The following is a 22,385-nucleotide window of genomic DNA, read 5'->3' on the forward strand; positions in this document are numbered from 1 at the left end:
AGAATGCTTCTACTTATCCAAATCAACTAAGGCCTTAGTAGTCTATCTATTTCAGCTCAGGGACACCACGATCAACTAGTCAAAGTCATGGACCACTATCTTAATGTCTGCTTCAACTCTGATACTCATTAGAGTAACCAAGCCCACTGCACCTCTGATAGCCTGGCTTCTCCCACCCTGAGACCCACCACCACCTTGGTACTCAGGGATCCAGGTCCAGTAGCAGCAGACCCCATGGTCACTCCACACTTGTAGCCAATAGCCACTACAGCACTCTCCAAAAATGCCAGTGCTCCCTCTCCCTAATGTATTTTTCACAGCTTTGGTGGAAAGAATGTTCTCTGTGCTCTCCTAGGACACTGGGGTGAGTAAACCAGTCTCACAATAATAAATCTTCTCTACCTTCTGATTTCCCCAAAGCATAGAATACCTTTCTCTATATCAAAGAAGTCTGGCATCTCAACTTCACTTAGTATAGGCCACCTTTGGATCCATATGTCAATCCAGTCAACTAGTCAAATAGTTAGAGCCACCTCGACATGGCTTGATCTAATATGCTGACATTGGCATCTGTATTTAATGCAACCCATCAATAAAGTCAGCCTGGCCCAACACCTACACCAATGCCTTTAAGACCCATTCCATTCATGTTTCTCTTGATACAAATTAGCAAAAATCTTGTTTTGTTGTACATTGCAATTCCTTTTGGGTCACATGTCTGGGATCTACTGGGAGTTGAATCTGGTTATAGATCCAGAAGTGATAAAGGTAGTAGGAGGGGGCAGCCAGCAGTCTGCTGCAAAGTAACTACCTCAGGGAATCTCATTACAGATTCTTCAAACAAGGGAAGACTAACCTCCTCAGACCGGAAAAGATGGGCTGCTGTTATGGACAAAGGAGGATTGAAGGAATTAGGGGTTCAAGATCCCAGCTTCATGAGAATATGCCCACATATATTCCCATTCCAATTTTCAGAGTCTCAATGCTTTAATTTCATCTAAGAGACCCTGCCAGTTTGGTGATTCAGGATATGTTCAAACCACCCACAGGATAAGACATTGGTTTGATTTTTAGAAATCTTAGACAGGAAGTTACATGAGAGAAGGGTTTCTTTTATGGCAGAGAAGATTTCTGGACCCTTACTTAGATCATAAGCTTGGAATTGAAAGCCCAAAGCTCATCATGTATTTTTCTTAGGTTCTTTAGTGCACCTAGAAGCAACCATCAACCCCATAATACTCCTTGTTTCCATTAATATGTTCTATGTCACCAATTACTTAATCACCTAAAGTCTACTTTTGATTACAGATATCTACAGATGATAATTTAATAGGTTTGCTTTGTATGCCATAATGGTTACTTACAACTTACAACTAATATGCTTTACCATTTACAACAGTGCCTTTAAACATATTCAGATAAGAGAACCTGCAATAGATAACCCAAGCCAAGTTACAGAACCTAAGTGTAGGTTCTTCTGAACTCACTTCCAGTGCCAATATCTCTATTATTTATTTTTTTAAAGATTTCATTTATTTATTTGATAGAGAGAGAGACAGTGAGAGAGGGAACACAAGCAAGGGGAGTGGGAGTGGGAGAGGGAGAAGCAGGCTTCCTGCTGAGCAGGAGCCCAACGCGGGGCTCGATCCCAGGACCCTGGGATCATGAACTGTGCTGAAGGCAGACGCTTAACGACTGAGCCACCCAGGTGCCCCAATATCTCTATTATTTAGAGTTCAATCAAGGAAAACAGAACCACTATGAGTAATGTAAAATAAGGGACTTCTTATAAGGATTGCGTCTTATAAAATTGTGGGAACTGGTAGAGTAATCCTCTCTAGATTCTTGTTGTTGTTGTTTTGTTTTTACAGTCTAGGAAAGCAGGGTGATATGTGGAAAGATTATGTGATTGAAGTCAAACAGGTATGTGTTTGACACCTAGTTCTGATATTTATTGGCTTTGAAATCTTGTCAAGGGACTCAAATTCTGTGAGCCTCAGTTTCCTCGTCTGTAAAATGAAAACAATAATAGCTCTCAAGGCTGATATGAGAGTGAATGAGATACTTGCAATATATCATATTTCATTGATTCCAAAATGCACAACATTTTACATTTTAACCCTTTTACAACAGGAAAGAATCTTGTAATCGATGGCATGTTATTGTTTAGTCAAAAACAACTTTTCCTGGGGCTCCTGGGTGACTCAGTCGGTTAAGCGTCTGCCTTCGGCCCATGTCATGATCCCAGGCTCCTGGGATCAGCCTGGGTCAGGCTCCCTGCTCAGCGGGGAGCCTGCTTCTCCCTCTTCTTCTGCCCCTCCCCCTGCTCCTCGTGTGCTTACTCACTCTCAAATAAATGAAATAAAATCTTTAAAAAAAAAAAAAAGAACAACTTTTTCCTTTCTCAGTGCACATAAACGAATGAGAGCCCAGAGTAATATCTCAAATAATGACAAGTGCAGATATCATATGGTTATCAAACTAAGTGTGACTCTCAATGCACAAGTGGAAAACCCCAACACCCCCTAGAGAACACAACTGTTCTCCTTTATACATTCCATTCCTTTCTCTGTTTATTGGACTAACCTCATCCCACATCCCTTGTTATTCAGATTAGTGGAATGGAAAAAGTATAAGTTTCAGAATCTGACATATTAAATTTGGATCTTGCTGCTATGTGACATCCTGAGCTTCGCTTGAGTGCTCCATAATTGTGTATAATAATACTTACCCAAAAGGACTATTACAAATGAGATGATGCATGTAAAGTTCTATCAGCACCAAACATATTGTGGGTAGTCAGTAAATTCTCCATTTTTCCTTCTTTCTCTCACTGCCACATTCTGTTCTTCTACTGATTATTTGGATTGAAGAAAGGGCTGATCTTCTAGATCAGGGGTTGGCAAACTATGGCCCTCAAGCCATATCAGCCCACCACCTGTTTTTAAAATAAAGTTTTATTGGAACACAGTCACACCTATTTGTTTACATCTTATCTATGGCTGCTTTTGTACTACAATAGAGGTGAATAGTTGCCACAGAGACAGTATGACTTGTAAAGCTGAAAACACTCACTAGGTGGCTATTTACAGAAAAAGTTTACTGATTCCTATTCTAGATTCTTACATCACCTAAACCAACGCCCCTCTGTCAGCAAGGATATGGAGAAAAGGGAACCCTCATGTGCTGTTGGTAGGAATGTAAACCACTGTGGAGAAGAGTATGGAGTTTTCTCAGAAAATTAAAAATAGAAATACCATATGATCCAGTAATTCCAGGACTGGGTATTTACCCAAAGAAAATGAAAACACTAATTCAGAAAGATATATGTGCCCTTACATTTATTGCAGCATTATTTACAATAGCTAAGATATAGAAGCAACTCAACTGTCCATTGATAGATGAATGGATAAAGAAGATACAGTACACACACACATACACGTGTGCATGTGCAATGGAATATTACACATCCATTAAAAAGGAATGACATCTTGCCATTTGCAACAACATGGATGAACCTAGAGGGTGTTATGCTAAGTGAAATAAGTAATACAGATATAAACAAATACCGTATGATTTCACTTATGTGTGAAATCTAAAAAACAAACCAAAAAAATGAACAAACAAATAAACAAACGAAAAACAGACTCTGAAATACAGAGAACAAACTGGTGGTAGCCAGAAGGGCAGTGGGTGGGGGAATGGGCAAAACAGGTGAAGGGGATTAAGAAGTACAAACTCCTTATTTATAAAATTTATATTTATATTTTATAGATATATTTTATTTATACATCCCTATATTTTATAAATACTTTCTATTTATACATCCTTATATTTCATAAGTATATTTTACATATATTTATATATTCTTATTCATATTTTATAAAATAAGTAAATAATGGAAATAGAAAGTAGAGCATGGGGAATATGGTAAATAATATTGTAATAACATTGTATGGTGATGGATGGTGAGTACCCTTATCATGGGAAGCACTAAGTAACATATAGAACTGCTGAATCACTACGTTGGACACCTGAAACTAATAGAAGATGATATGTCAACTATACTTCAATAATAAAAAATAAAGGGGCACTTGGGTGGCTCAGTTGGTTGAGGACTCTTGATTTCAACTCAGATCATGATCTTGGGGTCCTGGGATCAAGCCCTGCCTCAGGCTCCGCACTCAGCGGGGAGTCTGCTTGAGATTCTCTCTCTCCTTCTCCCTCTGCCATCCCCCCACTCACATGTTTGCTTGCTTTTTCTCTCTCAAGTAAATAAATAAATCTTTTTTAAAAATAAAAAATAAAATTTTAATCTACCCCCCATCTGTGTTACTCTTCTGCCTCAAGAGAGCTATGTTAGATGGGAAAGGTGCATGCCTCATCCTAGAAAACAGGACTCTTAGGTTCTGACCACAGCCTCAACACCAGCAGAGAGGAGAAGAGGGTTGTAAGAATTTCTGATGAGGAAGATAGCCAGGCCAAAGTGAAAAACAAAAATGTGACTAGGTTGTTTCTGTGGTTTCCAGTCCTCCCCTTTCTTCTACTGCTGGGATTATAAAAGCAGGGGCAAGGGAGGGCAGGAACAGAGGAAGCTCACCATGGACACCATCACTGGGAAAATGCAGGCTCTATTTCTTTTGTTGGCCATTCTCTTCCCTCCTGAAGCTGGAGCTGGTGAGTCTAGGGTGTAACTCCCTGTCAAAGAAGACCTCAAAAGAGGCTACAAGATCCCACTGCAAGTATTCTAGGGGGAAATCTCCAGCTGGAAGAGTCAGACTCTTTCCCTGCAGCTGATGACAGTTTCCCTGAGATGAGAAGTCTTGGGTGGAGAAAGAATCAGAAAACTGGCTTTGACTCCTCCTAAACTGCTTTCTTCAAAATAGCCACCATTCTCATTCCCAGTTCTTGGTGCTTGCTGTCATGCAGAGGAGGTCAGGATAGAGACATGAAGAAATGTTTAGGGGCACATGGGTGGCTCTGTCAGTTAAGCGTCTGTCTGCTTTTGGCTCACTGAGGTCATGATCTCAGGGTCCTGGGATGAGCCCACGTCCGTCCGGCTCCCCACTCAGCAGGGAGTTGGCTTGTCCCTCTCCCTCTGCCCCTCTCCCTGCTCATGCACAGCTCTCTCTCATTCTCTCTCTCTTAAATAAATAAATAAAATCTTGAAAAGAAAAGAAGTGTTTAAATGACAGCTCAGAATCAAGACTAACAATCAAGTTCTGAAAGTAGGCTGAGGGTTGGTTGACAGGGCGGATTGGGGTCAAGAAAGTGAACAATAAGGACACATGGAGGGCTGAGCTCCATAAGAAGTAAGATGGAAGATCTGCAGGCCCTCAGCTTCCACCTCCTTTTCCTCACCCAGTGCTCTCTCTGAAAGCAAGTAAGCCTCTGTTTAGGGGTTCTCTGTTTGAGAGGAAATTATCAGTGGCGTTGAGTCCAAGCCACGCTCCCACCCCTAAATGGCCCTTCTGGAAATGGTCACTGACGAGGGGTATGTTGCCAGCTGTGGTGGGTTTCTCCTAAGTCAAGAGTTCGTGATGATAGCTGCTCATTGTAAAGGAAGGTAAGAAAACTTTAACTTACTCTCTTTTCATGCAAGGAGCTGTAGGAACCAGAGTTACACACAGCTTCAAAGTGGCCTGAGGAGAGATTCTTGTGCCCTGCTCATCTCAAGATGGTCAGTGACGTATACTGCAAGGAACCAGCCCATTTTCATTTGCCATCTCCACCTCCAGAGGCCATCGCCCTCTTCAGGGCAGCTGGGTCACAGCAGGCCAACGCTGGCCCTCTCATCCTGCTGCCGCCTGAGTCTCTCAGTCCCCTGTAGCTGCCAGGGCCTGGCCCTTCCTGAACTGGCTATGATCCCAGGTGGGCACTTCGGTCCCGAGTAAGACATGAGTTCCTCAGATGGCCCTGCACTGGGGAAGAAGAGAGCCTACTGTCTCCTTGCTCAGAAGGGGACCCTTTCTAGGGTACCAGCGCCTTCTCCTGTTTCTCTCCTCCTTCTCAAGAGGAAAATTACTGTCACTCTGGGAGCTCATGACATAAAACAGGAAGAATCCACATGGCAGAAGCTAGAAGTCTCAGAACAAATCATTCACCCAAATTACAACTCGTTCACCAAACTCAATGACATCATGTTACCGAAGGTGCCATTAGCTTTCCAGCCCATCTCCATCCCCCCTTCTTGAACCTGTCTCCTGACCTGTGCATTTCTCATTCTCTCTTCCAAACCATTTCCTTGGAGCCCACCCTCCTACTTCGTGTCATCACCACCCCATTGGGGAACAACTCTTGGCCCTGCCCAGGGAGCCCCTACCTCAGCACACCCCCCACTTTCCCTGGGACCGGAGGTCCATCTCCTCTCCCTCCCTCACAACTACAAACGAGAGCCAAGCTGACCCATGCCGTAGGGACAATCTCCCTGCTCACCTGGTCTACCTTTATTTCACCTGGGAGAATGTGCAGGGCTGCAGGCTGGGGAAGAACGGGAGTGATGGAGCTGGTGTCAGACACTCTGAGGGAGGTGAAGTTGAGACTCATGGACGCCAGGGCCTGCGACCACTATTTCTTTCACGACCATAACTTACAAATCTGTGTGGGCAATCCCAGGAAGATAAGATCAGCATACAAGGTGACCACACACCTCCACTTCCTCCTCACAACGTAGTCCCTGGGAGACAGCATCCTCCTGGGAGGGGGTGGGGTCAGGAAGTCCCCTAGTACAGTGACTAGTGTCTGAGTCTGTGGGTTTTAGCAACCCAGGAACTGGAATCCTCCCTCGGGGTTCCATCCTCACATACTCAAGCCCTGCTTCTAACCCTCCCTTCTAGTCTCCTGAACAGGACTCCAGGAGAGAAAGGAAGAAATGGAAGGGACAGGACCTAGGGTTGTGGCTCCATGCCAGAGAGGAATAAGACATTAATCTCCTGGGCGCCTGGGTGGCTCAGTTGGTTAAGCGACTGCCTTCGGCTCAGGTCATGGTCCCAGGGTCCTGGGATCGAGTCCCGCATCAGGCTCCCTGCTCGGCGGGGAGTCTGCTTCTCCCTCTCCCACTCCCACTCCCCCTGCTTGTGTTCCTGCTCTTGCTGTCTCTGTCTCTGTCAAATAAATAAATAAAATCTTTAAAAAAAAAAAAAAAGACATTAATCTCCTAACTTAGGATTCCTTGAGGAACCAGGATCCTGATCTGACTCTGGGGTATCTAGGAGCTGGCTAGGGTGTTGATAGAACCAGGATGAGGTGACAGTAGGAAGAGAAGGACATTCCCTGCTCACGATCTGCTTTCTCTAACCCACAGGGGGATTCTGGGGGCCCCCTGTTGTGTGCAGGTGTGGCCCAACATATTGTGTTTTACGGACATGGAGATGCAAAGCCTTTTTCTGTCTTCACTCGAATCTCCCCATATGTGCCCTGGATTAATAAAATCTTAAAGAACATATAGTCATGGAAGCCTGGCCAGCCCGTGTGAGAGTCCCAAAGCCAGAGGCCTCCCTGGGCCGACCCAGGTTCCACAGAGCCTGGCCCCAGCCTGAGCCCCAGGGAGGCACACAAAGCCCCTGCTGACTGTACCCCCAGTGAACTTCAATAAACATGCCGCCTTCAGCATGTGCGTGTGACTCTTCTCTCCCACGGAGCTGGTCTGCTCTGACGGAGGAGTCCAGATAGTCCTCTCTAGCTTAAATGAATTGTTCTGGGCTCCTTTCTTGCCAGATTAATAATCGTGCCTCCTGGGCGCCTGGGTGGCTCAGTTGGTTAAGCGACTGCCTTCGGCTCAGGTCATGATCCTGGAGTCCCGGGATCGAGTCCCGCATCGGGCTCCCTGCTCAGCAGGGAGTCTGCTTCTCCCTCTGACCCTCCTCCTTCTCATGCTTTCTCTCATTCTCTCTCTCGCAAATAAAAAAATAATAATAATAATCGTGCCTCCTAATTACCCTGTACATTGTGTGGTATTATGGATTATTGAAGAAAATATTTTGATCTGCACATAGGATTTAACATCCAGAGTGATGTTGCACTAATTTACCTTCTTCCCCCTCTATTCTTCCTCCTCCTCCTCCTCTCAATTTTCCTCTTTCCTCAAAACCCGTGTCCCAGCCACTGCGGTTCAGGGCATAGATGCACCAGAGCCAACTCCCCATGACTGTTTCTAGAAATGGCCCCAGGCAGGACTTCTACCTCATCATTATCATCCACTTCTACCACTTCGACCTCATCATTATCATCCCCCTCAATACTGGCTCTGCAGCCGGGGGAGCCTGTGCCAAGGGGGAGGGAAGAAAACTTCCCAAGCAGCAGAGCTCAGGAGGGAGGGGGAGGGATGACCCCTAGGAGTCCTCAGGATGGGTCTGTCTGGCTCAGCAGTCAGAACAGAGCCATATGTGGGGCAGGGCCATTCTAGCTGAGGGGAGAGCCCCAAGAATATCAGTGTCAGCCTCGTCTGTGAACTACATCACAGCCACCCAAATTCAACTGTCATTTTCCTCCAGAAATGACACCGTGTCTCAGGTCTTCCAGAAGAAGAATATCTGACTTAGGCCAAGTTCTCCAAAGTTGCCTCCTCCAAGGACCTGCAACACTCTGAACCCTACGCCACCATCGTCTGAGCGGGGAGAGTAAACCACAGCCGCGCCTGCCCGAACGCGGGGAAACAGGGCTTGAACTCCAACTCACTCGCAGGAGCCTGCAATCCAAGGACGTCCAAACATGTCCCACCACAGCCCCTAAGGCCTAAGAAGATAGGCCTGGCCCCGGGCAGGAAAGAGCTACCATGGCTGGACACAGGGAACCCAGCCTCTCCACCTTCCCCACTGCCCACCAGCCCACAGAGCGGGGTTTCCAGCTTTGCCACTGATGAGTACAGATGTAAAATAAAGCAAGCATAATATACAAGACTGATAATAAACTAACTCTCTGTGTACAACAGGCCTAAGTGGGTAAATTGGTGCAGCCACTGTGGAAAACAATAGAGGTGCTTCAGAAAATTAAAAATAGAAATACCCTATGAACCAGTAAATCCACCACTGGGTATTTACCCCAAAAAATGAAAACACTAATATGAAAAGACACATGCACCCCTACGTTTATTGCAGCATTATTTACAGTAGCCAAGATATGGAAACAGCCCAAGTGTCCGTCGGTAGATGGATAAATAAAAGAAGATATAGTACACACACACACACACACACACAGAATATTACTCACCCATAAAAAAGAATGAGATCTTGCGACCTGCGACAATATGGATAGACCTAGAGTGTATTATGCTAAGTGTAATAAGTCAGACAGAGAAAGACAAATCCCATCTGATTTCACTTACATGTAGAATCTAAAAGGCAAAATGAACAAACAAACCAAAAAAAGCAGACACAGACCCATAAATACAGAAAGCAAACTGACGGTTGCCAGAGGGGAGTTTGGTGGGGGGATGGGCAAAAGGGGTGAAGGGGAGAAGAGATCCAGGCTCCCAGTCATGGAATGAATAAGTCACTAGGATGAAAGGCACAGCACAGGGAATAAGGGTATTGTAATCACCTTGCCTGGAGACAGATGGCAGCTACACTTGTGAACTTAGCATAATGTATAAACTTGGCAGTTCACTCTGTTGTACATCTGAAATTAATGTAGCATTATGTGTCAACTACACTTCAATTTTTTAAAAAATTCATAAATACAAAAAAAGAGAAAAGTTAGATGGAGCCCCTCAGGCTGAAACGAAAGGACAATAGAGAGAAACTTGAAGACATATGATGAAAAAAAAGGACTGGGGAAAAGCACTCTAAATACATAAATATAAAAGCAACAGCAAATATTACAGTTTTTATAATTTAAAAGAAAAATTCATAAAAATAATAATAGATCTATGTTAATGGTCACACAATGTATAAAATATAATTTGTGATATATATGTGGTATGAATAAAACATGACTGTGAAAAAAATTTTAATTACCTTTTAAAAAAAGAAAAAAAACAGGGGTGCCTGGGTGGCTTGGTCGATTAAGTGGCCGACTTTCAATTTCAACTCAGGTCATGGTTTCAGGGTCTTGAGATCGAGCCCCGCGTCAGGCTCCTAGAGGAGTCTGCTTGAGATTCTCTCTCTCCCTCTCCCTCAGCCCCTCCCCCGGCACGCTCGCGTGTTCTCTCTCTCTATCTCAAATAAATAAATAAAACCTTTAAAAAAGGAAAGAAAAGAAAAGAGAAAACCTGGAAAGATCTCAAAAATAAAAGAACTTACGCTGGAAATAGTAATTGAAAGATGTGTTTTGGGGGCACCTGGGTGGCTCAGTCGTTAAGCGTCTGCCTTCGGCTCAGGTCATGGTCCCAGGGTCCTGGGATTGAGCCCCACATGGACCCCCGCATCGGGCTCCCTGCTCAGCAGGAAGCCTGCTTCTCCCTCTCCCACTCCCCCTGCTTGTGTTCCCTCTCTCGCTGTGTCTCTCTCTGTCAAATAAATAAATCTTAAAAAAAAAAAAAAAAAAGATGTGCTTTTTCAGGGCACCTGGATGTCTCAGTCAGTCAAGTGTCTGACTCTTGATTTCAGCTCAGGTCATGATCTCAAGGTCATGAGATCGAGCCCGTCCCTCCCCCCTCCCCAGTGGTCCTTGTTGGGCTTGGAGCTCAGCACAGAGTCCGCTTGAGATTCTCTCTCTCCCTCTGCCCCTCCCCACCTCTTATACGCACTCTCTCTTTCTCGCTCTCTAAATTTAAAAAATGTGTTTTTTCTTTTAGCCCCAAATCTCCTTTTATATTTGTATAATTAAATAATAGTTATAAAATATGAAAGACAAGGAACAGGGACGTTATGCATAATGTTTGCTTAGGAGACCAGAGCACTCGCTGAATTGCTGCTATGGCCCCACCCACTTCTGACCCCTTGCCACAGCACGTTTTCAGGGCAGCTTTCCTTCCCAGAAAGCTGGACAACTGGAGACGTGGAGGGAGTGGTCAGGCTACCCTGCCAGCCTGGCCTCCTAGAAGTCTGCAGCCTCTGGAGACCACAGGGAGCTGGACTGAGTCTGCACGCTGAATTGGACCCCAAGGGGTTGACGGGCACTGACTCCAAGCATGGCCACCGATGCCAACCAAACAAGCATGCCATGGACCCACGCCGTGGAAAGAGCACTTTGTGGCCCAGCCACACAGAGAAGTTAAGCACAGCATCATCCCTACAGCGTTAGTTCCGCAGGAGGGACAAAAGGGCCCACGGAATGAGCCTGCCTGACTGGCACTGAGAGCAACAGGAGAGTCTCAGCACCACAGGGTCAGCAGGAGAAACCATCCGGATAAAATGGCTTTGCCCAAACAGAAGGGCTCTGGACAGCTGAGGGTGGTGCACAGGGGAACGCTGAGGAACCAGCTCCTCCAGAGCCAGGGTTGTGGGAGCCTGGGTCAAAAAGCCCAACAGGAAGATAACTGCCCCTCTGACCACCCCCCAAGTGTGAGGCCCTCCCCCGAGAACCTGGGAATTGTCCCTCCTACCCACAGTTCTTCCGGCACCTTCCCCCCTCACACGGTCCTGCGCTGTGTAGGGGGTTGGCATGGGCCCACACTGTAGCAGTTGTCACCCTGAAGAAGGTGGTCATGCAGAAGTCAAGTGAGCCCTTAATCCAATATGGCCCGAGTCCTCATAGCGGGAAAGACACACACACAGGGAGAAGGCGGGGTGAAAACACACACTGAATGATGCATCTGTGGGCCAAGGAATGCCAAGGATTGCCAGCTAGCCCCAAAGCTAGGGAGAGGCACAGTGGGGAGTGCTCCTCACAGCCCTCACAAGAAATCCACACTGCCCACAACTTCATCTCAGACTTCTAGCCTCCAGAACTGTGAGCAGATACATTTCTACTGTTTTAAGCCACCTACTTGGTGGTACTTTGTCATGGTAACTCTAGAATACAGGAGTTAAGGCAGAGTTTTAGGAATTTAAAATTTTCTCCAAAAATCACCATTTACTTTATTTTTTAATTTTTTATTTAAATTCAATTTAATTGACATATAATGTATTATTAGTTTAGAGGTAGAATTTAGTGATTCATCAGTTGCATATAACACCCAGAGCTCGTTACTTCAAGTGACCTCCTTAATGCCCATCACCCAGTTACCCCATCCTCCCACTCACCTCCCCACTATTTACTTTAATAAATCTTTTATATTAGGAGTGGGCATTAAATTCATAAAAAGCTTTACTATTCCAACATATCAAGGAAAGAATCCGCAGTGAGTGCGATAAAGAGCATATTAAAACATTTTACCATTTAGCATATTAATACCATTTACAGAGTGTAGCTCCAGCCTGCTTCAGAAAATTCTTTTGTTCTTTTTTTATTTTTTTACAGTAATTAGAATAACAGGTCCAGGGTTTCACTCCCACCTTGTACTCACAATCTACTGTTCGCTGCTCCTGAGCCCACCCTATGGGCTGCCCTATCTTTCAGGCTCACTGCTGCCACCCTGCAGGAGACCCACCTCAGAGTGAGGCAAGAAAGCCAACGCCATCTGGGTGCAAAATTTAAGGAGACAGTCGCTTAGGGAGGCTCTTGCAGGACCCTGAGAGCAAGCATCTCCTCAACAGTGTGTCCTATGTGCCTCTCTTGCTGTGCCCTAGTCCCAGCCCTGGCTACCACATTTGAGAGCCTCCTCTCAGTCTCTAGATAGTTCAACTGAATTTTTACTCAAGGTCACTGTCATAAAGGACATTTTTTTCTTAAGATTTTATTTATTTATTTGAGAGAAAGAGAAAGAGCACAAGCAGAGGGAGGGGCAGAGGGAGAAGCAGACTCCCTGTTGAGTGGGGAGCCCAATGCGGGGCTCAACCCCAGAGCCCCAAGATCATGACCTGAGCTGAAGTTAGACGCTTAACCGACTGAGCCAACCAGGTGCCCCAAGGACATTTCTATTCCTCAATACCAGAGTGAGAGCCAGGGTTACAGATGGAGGAAAATTTAGATCCCAAGGAAATACATTTATAAAAAGCTGACCATGGGTGAAGTTGATAATCATTCTGTGGACTTGTAATTCACCCAAAAGATCCGAAAGAAATGTAAGGTGAATTATACCTCTGCCCTTATAGGTCTGCATGCTCTAGGAGTCAGCATCATATCCATGAAGAGGTCATTTACCCCAAGGCCATACAAAATTTAAGGGCAAGAATTAACTTCTACTGGGGGCACTGTTTTACCTGCTTTGCCTCATTTAATTCTCATGAGACCATATGCAAACAACAACAACAACAACAACAAAAACCATCTCAATCTAAATGTCATATCTTATACGAAAATTAATTCAAAATGGATCATAAATTTAAATGTAAAACTATGAAACTTTTAGAAAAAAATAGAAAATCTTCATGATCTGGAGTTAAGCAAAAAATTCTTAAGCATGACGCCAAAAGCGCAATCCATAAAAGAAGGTATCAACTTCTTTTGGACTCATCAAAATTTAAAAACCTTTGCACTATGGAAGGTATCTGTTAAGAGAATGAAAGGACAAGCTACAGACTGAAAGAAAAAAGACAAATGACTTTTATCCAGAATGTATAAAGTACTGACAAAACTCACCAGGAGGAAAACAAAACCCCAGTTAAAACATGGGCAAAAGGTGGGCGCCTGGGTGGCTCAGTTGGTTAAGCGACTGCCTTCGGCTCAGGTCATGATCCTGGAGTCCCGGGATCGAGTCCCGCATCGGGCTCCCTGCTCGACGGGGAGTCTGCTTCTCCCTCTCCCACTCCCCGTTTGTGTTCCCTCTCTCGCTGTGTCTTTCTCTGTCAAATAAATAAATAAAATCTTAAAAAAAAAAAAAACATGGGCAAAAGGCATGAGCACACTTCATCCAAGAGTATTTATGGGTGGCAAATAAACACACGAAAATGTTTAACTTCATTAGCCATTAGAAAACTGCAAATTAAAAACACAATGAAACACTACTACACACCTATTAGAATGGCTAAAATTAAAAATACTGAGGGTTGTCTGGGTGGCTCAATTGGTTAAGTGTCTGCCTTCAGCTCTGGTCATGATCCCGGGGTCCTGAGATCAAGCCCCCCCTTCCAGGGTTCCCTGCTCAGCAGGGAGTCTGCTTCTCCCTCTCCCCCACCCCTTCCCCTCACTCGTGTGCTCACTCTCTCTCGCTCTCTCGCTCTCTAATAAATAAATAATATTTTTTAAAAAAATACTGAAAAACCCAGGGCTTGCACGGATGTGGACCAACACGAGCTCTCATCCATTCCTGGGGGAGTGGAAAATGGTATGGCCACTTTAGAAAATAGTTCGGCGTTCTCTTAGAAAACTAAATATACATTTATTATATGACCTAGAATCCTACGCCTGGCTATGTATCTTACAGAAATGAAAACTTAAGTTCACACAAAAACCTGTCCACAAAGGTTTATAGCAGCTCTATTCATAATTACAAAAACCTGGACACAGAAGCAGCAGTGAAAACTCTCAAGGACACCAAATGGCCAACAGACACATGAAAAAGTGCTCAACATCGCTCGGCATCAGGGAAATCCAAGTCAAAACCTCAATGAGATACCACCTCACACCAGTCAGAATGGCTAAAATTAACAAGTCAGGAAACAACAGATGTTGGCAGGGATGCAGAGAAAGGGGAACCCTCCTACGCTGTTGGTGGGAATGCAAGCTGGTGCAGCCACTGTGGAAAACAGTATGGGGGTTCCTCAAAAAGTTGAAAATAGAGCTACCCTACGATTCAGGAATTGCACTACTGGGTATTTACCCCAAAGATACAAATGTAGTGATCCGAAGGGGTACGTGCACCCGGATGTTTATAGCAGCAATGTCCACAATAGCCAAACTATGGAAAGAGCCCAGATGTCCATCAACAGATGAATAGATAAAGAAGATGTGGTGTATATATATACAATGGAATATTATACAGCCATCAAAAAAAAAACATGATCTTGCCATTTGCAATGACGTGGATGGAATTTCACTTATGCTAAGTGAAATAAGTTAATCAGAGAAAGACAAGTATCATATGATCTCACTGATATGAGGAATTCTTAATCTCAGGAAACAAACTGAGGGTTGCTGGAGTGGTGGGGGTTGGGAGGGATGGTGTGGCTGGGTGATAGACATTGGGGAGGGTATGTGCTATGGTGAGTGCTGTGAATTGTGTAAGACTGTTGAATCACAGACCTGTACCTCTGAAACAAATAATACATTATATGTTTAAAAAAAAAAAGAAGATAGCAGGAAGGGAAAAATGAAGGGGGGCGGAATCAGAGGGGGAGACAAACCATGAAAGACTATGGACTCTGAGAAACAAACTGAGGGTTCTAGAGGGGAGGGGGTGGGGGGATGGGTTAGCCTGGTGATGGGTATTAAGGAGGGCTCGTATTGCATGGAGCACTAGGTGTTATACACAAACAATGAATCATGGAACACTACCTCAAAAACTAATGATGTAAAGAATGGTGACTAACATAACATAATAAAATTAAATTTAAAAAAAAACAACTTGGGGTCATCTCCCAGGACCTCTCCACTCATCATACTCTGTCCACTGAAAAAATCATGCTGAGCACAGTCATTCAAAAAAGAAGTAGTGTGTTAGGAATAGAGGCCAGGGTATAGTAGACTAAATCAGCTTATAACCTTGCAAATTATTTTGTAGATACTGAATGTAAGCTAGTAGCAGTGAAGTTCAGAAAACCTTGTTTGGGGAGGCGGGTGGGGGGATGGGGTAACCGGGTGCTGGGCATTAAAGAGGGCACGTGATGTGAATAGCACTGGGTGTTACACACAACTGATGAATTACTGAACTCTACATCTGAAACTAATAGTGTACTATATGCTGGGTAATTAAATTTAAATTTAAAAAGTTATTTTAAAATTTTAAAAGAGAAAGAAAACCTTGGTTATTCGGGAACATCGCGTACAGAAGGAGGCAAGCATAGCGAGCTCCAGCCTGCTTCAGGAAAATGCAGCCCGTGCCGTAAAGGATGCACTACGTGTCTGCTCCGTGGCACTGCTGTGTCAGTCGGATGCAAGATGGCACAAGCCTGGACCATCAGCTGTCCGTCTCCACAGTAGTTCTTACAAGAGACTTCAACAGGTGTGAAAGTTGACAGCCGTTACATCCCTACATGGCAACTGAAGGGTTAAAACCACTCTCAGTCGCGTGCTCAATCAAGAAAGCCACAGCTGGGGCACCTGGGTGGCTCAGTCCTTAAGCGTCTGCCTTCGGCTCAGGTCATGATCCCAGAGTCCTGGAATCGAGCCCCCTGTTGGGCTCCCTGCTCGGCAGGAAGCCTGCTTCTCCCTCTCCCACTTCCCCTGCTTGTGTTCCCTCTCTCGCTGTGTCTCTCTCTGTCAAATAAATAGATAAAATCTTAAAAAGGGTGCCTGGGTGGCTCAGTTGGTTAAGTGACTGCCTTCGGCTCAGGTCATGATCCTGGAGTCCTGGGATCGAGTCCCACATCAGGCTCCCTGCTCGGCGGGGAGTCTGCTTCTCCCTCTGACCCTCCCCCCCTCATGCTCTCTCTCTCTCATTCTCTCTCTCTCTCAAATAAATAAATAAAATCTTTAAAAAAAAGCTTAAAAAAAAAAGGTAGTAATACTTTAAAAAAAAAAAAAAAAGAAAGAAAGCCACAGCTATCACTCAAAGAACAAGGTTGAGAAACAGCCTGGCAGCTCAAAGTTCAAAGAATAAAACAAGACTTGGTACAAAGTAGACATGACTGGAGCCTGGTACATCTGCTTCATCTGTAGCGTGTTTAGGGGGGATTCAGAGGAAAAGATAAATAGCCTTCCTGAGGACAGAGGCACCACTAACCCATCAAATGGTATGGCAGCACGAGAGATAACATAAAGGGACAAAATCGATATTTCTTAAGGACCAACCCTGTGGCATTTTTCATTTACTACCATATTTAATTCTCTGAAAGCCCTGTTTCACCTCATTCTTCGTATTTTACAGAGGCCATACTAAGGCTCAGAACTTAAGGGACTTTGCTAAGGTCGGACAGATCATTAAGTGGCAGAAGCAGAATTCAAGCCCTCCCGTCAAACTGCAAAGCCGGCTGCATACCTTGAATGTCAAAGTGAACCACGGCGCAGATGATAAATGTTTCAGGAACTCAGAGAAGGGATGACCCCTTGGTCAGCCTCATCGTGGCCAAGGAATGCCGCCGTCATTAAATGCCATGCTTTTCTATCAGGCCCAACCCTTTCCTTCCCACTAACTGTGAATCTTAAACGAGACTGTCCAACCTCTGTTTATTATTTTCAGCAATGGGGAAATCACTTAACTCCCCTCCCCGCACATTCATGTTGTAACAACAGATTATTAGTAAATTCTTCCTTATATAGAGTCAGTATCTTCCTCAGATGCTGTGAAATCAGATATGGAGGCCATGTAGCCAGAAACAATGTTGAACTACCCCGCAGGATTGGTCAACAAAGGCCTCACAGCCCATGGGCTTGGCCCAGACCCTATATGCAGGCAGCACCAGACATCTGAACCATAACTAATTTTTCCCCCAAAACCAGACCCCTCGGCCACTCACCCTCACTAGAAAAGGTAATTCCACATGGTGCCTACTCCCTCAGGTTGCACCTTCTAAATCAAATTGTACACCTACCCATCTGATTGGCAGAGTCTCAGTCACAAGATTGTGGCCTAGATGCAAGAGAATTTGAGAAAGGAAGTTTACGGATTCCACCTTAGGAAAGCAAGAATCATGGTTGGGAATTCCCCTGATATAGGAAAAGTGTTCAAAAGACACTAAGGACCCATCACATACATGGCAAATGTCCACCACAGTCCATCACTTGGCTGCCCAACATGAACGCACACTCCTTCTCCATAAGTAACCTTCCTAAAACAAAAGTGCCCTCATTGAACGTAATCCTCACTATCTCTTGTACAAAGGAAAATGAGGTTCGACTCTCCCCAGAACTGAAATAAGCCAGTCTCAGCACTTACTGCTTTCAGCTTCAAGTACAGGATCTCCAGGTGATATCCATTCCACCTCTAATTTAGTCAGATCCCCAAGCTGATATCCTATAAACCGTGGACTAAAGCGAAGGTTCACCACCAACAGCATCCTATATATAAAATAGCAGAAGGAAGGCAGAGGACAGAGAAAAAGGAAATCGGTTCAAATATGCAAATGCACACATGAAAGAGCAAGGAAGAAAATGTGGACAGAGAGTGCCCTCTTTATTTCCGAAACTGGCCCCTGACCAGAGCTGTACCTATTTCATTCTCTTGCCCTCCTCCAGTACAGGTGAAACAAAACTGGATGTTGGTGAACCTGAGCCTTAATGATGCTGTGGAACTACCACCCTAGCCCTGGACTACCTACCTCTCAACTTCTCACACATGAGTGAAAACTAGAAATGCTTCATTTGTTTACTCCTCCCATTTTGGGTCCAACTGGGGAAGGCCCACAGGACAGGACTCCATCTACATCCCCATTAGTGGGCCTCCATTTCTTTGTTTCTCTGCAGTGGTGGAGCAGAGAGGGCCCTTGATTTGGAATCAGGAAAATCTATTTCTGAACCATAAGCCTCAATAGCCAATCCATAAAACTGAGCTAGTAATACCTACTTCACAGGGTCATCATGCAAATATATCTAAGAGTTGGGACAATAAATGATGCATGGGCTGTCTCAAAAAATGCGAATTCCAATCCCAATTGCTCTTGTGATAATGTATGTAAAGTCCCACCGTAGGGTCTGCTCCCTTCCCACATCTACTCTCCGTGGATCTTCTGCCAATAAGAGATCCAGATCAATGGTTTTCAAACTGCAGGTAATTATCCTTTAAGTGGCGTGCTGTTCATATTTTAATATGGAGTGGAACGGAATAGAATAGAAACTGAAAGTACTGCACGTGACCAGGATAAATACTGTTTCCTGAAACTTCTGATTGTTGTATGTGTGTGTTTGTGCTCGTGTATTCATGCACATGTATATGTGCATTGGGTCCTTCTGCAAAATGCATTTCCTACTGTGGGCCATAAAAGTGCATATGTTTCTGGATGCTCTGCGTAAGGACTCTCCCAACCCGTGTTTCTGAAGAGGCTTTAACAAACTGCCCTACCTGGGAAAGACATGATCCCTCCACCCCCGCTCCCCAGATAAGGCACCACGGTTGAAAGCTCAGACTGCCGGCTGAGGATGGGAGAAGAAACCATGACCACACAGTTCCTGTGGTGACCAGCCCAGCCCTTCGCTCATTGCTGGAGTTACAAAACCCAAGACCGGAAAATAGAAGCAGCATCTGCCCGGGGCAGCCTCCCTGAGAAGATGCACAGTCTCCCTCTCACCCTGCTACTCCTCCTCCTGTGGTGCAGAGCTCAAGCTGCTGAGTCTTGCGGTCCTTCCCTCTGGAAGCGGCAGGATCAGCCCCCAAAACAAAGTTTAGTCTGAATATAGCTGACTCTTAAACAAGGTCGCAGGATCTCTCTGCAGGAATCCAGAGTGAATTCCACTTGGGATGCGCCCACCCAGTCTCTGCAGCCTATGGTAGTTCCCCAGGGGACAAGGAACCCCGGTGACCAGGGAAAGCCCACAACAGGGGGGAGGAAGAGGGGCATCTTCTCATGCTATAATGTGAGGTACTGCGTAGAAGGTCCTATGTTCCCTTCATCCTCTGAGCTTCGGGGCTACATTTTACCGTGTAATGTGGCCATTCTGTGATGCTGCTCATGACCTGTGGAGAAGGTCAAGCCAGGAACCTGGAGAGCCTGCCCTGCGTGGTCACAAAGGAGCATTAAGGCACGGGCAGTATGGGAGCGGTGGAAATCCGGGGTGAAAAATGCCTGAGTGCATCTGCGGCCAGATTGGCTGTTAGACCTGGAAGAAGGAACGAGAATTTATATGGGAGGTTGTGGGTGGGGAGACCAGATACCAGAGCCTCCTGAGGGGGACAACGGGGGGAGTACAGAGTGAGGATGAGATTCCCAACTTCAGCCCAGCCTATGGTTTCTCCGTGTTCAGGCCCTGGGGGTTCTCTGTTCCAGGGGAGATCATCGGGGGCACAGAGTGCAAGCCACACTCCCGCCCTTACATGGCCCACCTGGAAATCATCACTCCCCAGAATCACCTGATGTCTTGTGGTGGTTTCCTGATAAGATGGAACTTCGTGCTGACAGCGGCTCACTGTGCAGGAAGGTGACACAACAGGGTCCTGTTTATCTCCAGAAAGGAGATAAACAGCCAGCATAGCAGCCAGGGACACATGCTTGGGTGGCCTGAGGAGGGGTCCCGGGCCTGGGAGAAGCAAGACTTGAATTTAAGGAAATTGGGCCCATAGTTGATGGATGCCCTGATCTTCGATCACTGTGAGCTCAGCAATCTATCAAGGAAAAAGGAGGCCCTACCCAAGTGTCCTTCCTTCAAAAGTAGCTTCCCTCTCCCCGACCCCAACCTATGATATATGTGACTTTCAGGGGCCCACCCAGTTTTCCAGGCCACTTCCTCTCTGCCCTTTCCAAGAACACTGGCCTTTAGTTCTCAGGGACTTGACCCATCCTTTCCATGGGAGGCAAAGAACAGGGTCTACCAGGGATGCCACCACCTCCCCCTTTCCTCTGGTATCTCTTGCTCCGGAGGGCTGGCCCTCATATAGGGCTCCCTGAATTAGCAAGAGCTAACCCTGTCCCTTGGATCCTCCATGGCCGGCCCAGTCCCCAGCAATTCCCGAGGGTCCTGGAAATGTCCCTGTTCCCCGAGTGAAACCTGAGCTCCCAAATGCCACAAGTAGCCCAGGAAAAGGGGGGTGGGTAGAGTCCAGTAACCCCCATGATAGACTCCAGTTCCCTTTCCTCAGAGTGGGCACATCCCAGGAGACAGTAGACCATCACTGTCTCTCCTTGTCTTTCCTTCTCCCTCACCACAGGTTCATAATGGTCACCCTTGGAGCCCATAACATACGAAAGAAAGAAGACACGTGGCAGAAGCTTGAGGTCATAAAACAATTCCCTCACCCAAAATACGATGACTTTACTATTCGCCATGACATAATGCTACTGAAGGTGATAACTTCTTTTTCCCCCTTCTCCACTTCCTGTTCTCTTAGTTTTCTCCTTCAGGTCCCCATTGCCCTGAAATTTCCCCAACCTGCCTCTGGACTCCAACCTCACCAAGTCACCCCACTGGGTGTAGTTCTAATGTGAAACAGTTTGCCCTGTCCTCCCCTGATGTCCTCCAAAGGAAATTTCCACCCAAAGCGGTGATACCCCGTCACCCCTTTCTAGCACTGACAGCCCTTCTTGCCCTTCACAGTTGAAGAAGAAAGCCAACCTGACCCTGGCCGTGGGGACACTCCCCCTTCCACCCCAGTTCAACTTCATCCCACCCTGGAGAATGTGCCGGGTGGCTGGCTGGGGAAGAAGACAAGTGAATGGAGCAGGCTCTGACACTCTGCAAGAGGTGAAGTTGAGGCTCATGGATCCCCAAGCCTGTAGACACTACCTAGCTTTTGACCACAACCCCCAGCTGTGTGTTGGCAATCCCAGGAAGACAAAAACTGCATTTAAGGTGACCCTCCGACATGGGTTCTTTTCCACAAATCTCTGTTTGGGTTCTAGGATGTCTCCTGGAAGGAGATGGGATGGGAAGACTGTCAGCCAGCAGCAGGGTTTCAGATCATAGGCCTAAGGAACTGGAATTGCCCCTCTGCAGATCTATCCTCCCCTCCCCACCATGCAGTCTCTGACCATCCCTCCCAGGCTGCTGCCCAGCACACAAGGGGTAGCAAGAAGGAAAGGGAAAGGGGCATCATACCGAGATGTATAACCCCATGAGAAGCCAGGGCTGCTGGGTCTGACCGGAGGTCTCTCTGTGACTCAGAACTGGGACCCACAGGCAGGAGTGGATGACTTCCCTGCTCACCTTCTGTGCTCGCTCGCTCTCTCTCTCTCTCCCACAGGGAGATTCAGGGGGCCCTCTTCTGTGTGCTGGGGTGGCCCAGGGCATTGTCTCCTATGGACAGGATAATGCAAAGCCCCCTGCTGTCTTCACCCGAATCTCCCACTACCGGCCCTGGATCAATGAGGTCCTGAAGCAGAATTAAGCCTGGATGGAGCCTAGGCCAGCCCGAGGGGAAATCTGGAGCCAGACCTGAGCAGGCTGTCTGTGCCACTTACTCCGGAGCTGCCTCTGGTCTCTGCTGAGGCCCCACCACATCCCTCACACCGAAGAAGTTTCCTCCAGCTCACAGAGTCCTCAGTAAACCTCAATAAAGACCCAGCTTCCAGACTTGAGCATGTGTCCTCTCTCTGATTCTCCCTTCTCCTGGCACAGAGCAATCAGCCCCAGCCTAAGCAGCCTACAAGCTTTGGAAGGAGTCGGGATGTGGGAGGGGGGTGAGTGTAAGAGACAGAGAGGAAATAATGAAGAAAAATTAG

At 46.0% G+C, this 22,385-nt stretch overlaps 2 protein-coding genes across 2 annotated transcripts; both read left to right on the top strand.

The window, feature by feature from the left end:
* The first annotated feature begins 4,622 nt into the window (after nt 1-4,622).
* On the top strand, nt 4,623-7,447 carry LOC118003493 (mast cell protease 4-like). The gene is given in 5 exon segments (XM_034994564.1): nt 4,623-4,677; nt 5,416-5,566; nt 6,017-6,150; nt 6,381-6,637; nt 7,304-7,447. Coding segments are annotated over 5 exon segments (741 nt in total).
* Nucleotides 7,448-19,281: 11,834 nt separating this feature from the next.
* LOC118003204 (chymase) lies at nt 19,282-22,141 on the top strand. The gene is made up of 5 exons (XM_034994033.1): nt 19,282-19,351; nt 19,998-20,148; nt 20,876-21,011; nt 21,262-21,516; nt 21,908-22,141. The coding sequence occupies exons 1-5, from the start codon at nt 19,282-19,284 to the stop codon at nt 22,049-22,051; spliced, it is 756 nt and encodes a 251-aa protein (XP_034849924.1). The 3' UTR covers nt 22,052-22,141.
* The last annotated feature ends 244 nt before the right edge of the window (nt 22,142-22,385 follow it).

The sequence above is a fragment of the Mirounga leonina genome, unplaced genomic scaffold (assembly GCF_011800145.1).
Source record: "Mirounga leonina isolate KUSES-001 unplaced genomic scaffold, KU_Mleo_1.0 Mir_91, whole genome shotgun sequence".
In the NCBI taxonomy this organism is placed as follows: Eukaryota; Metazoa; Chordata; class Mammalia; order Carnivora; family Phocidae; genus Mirounga; species Mirounga leonina.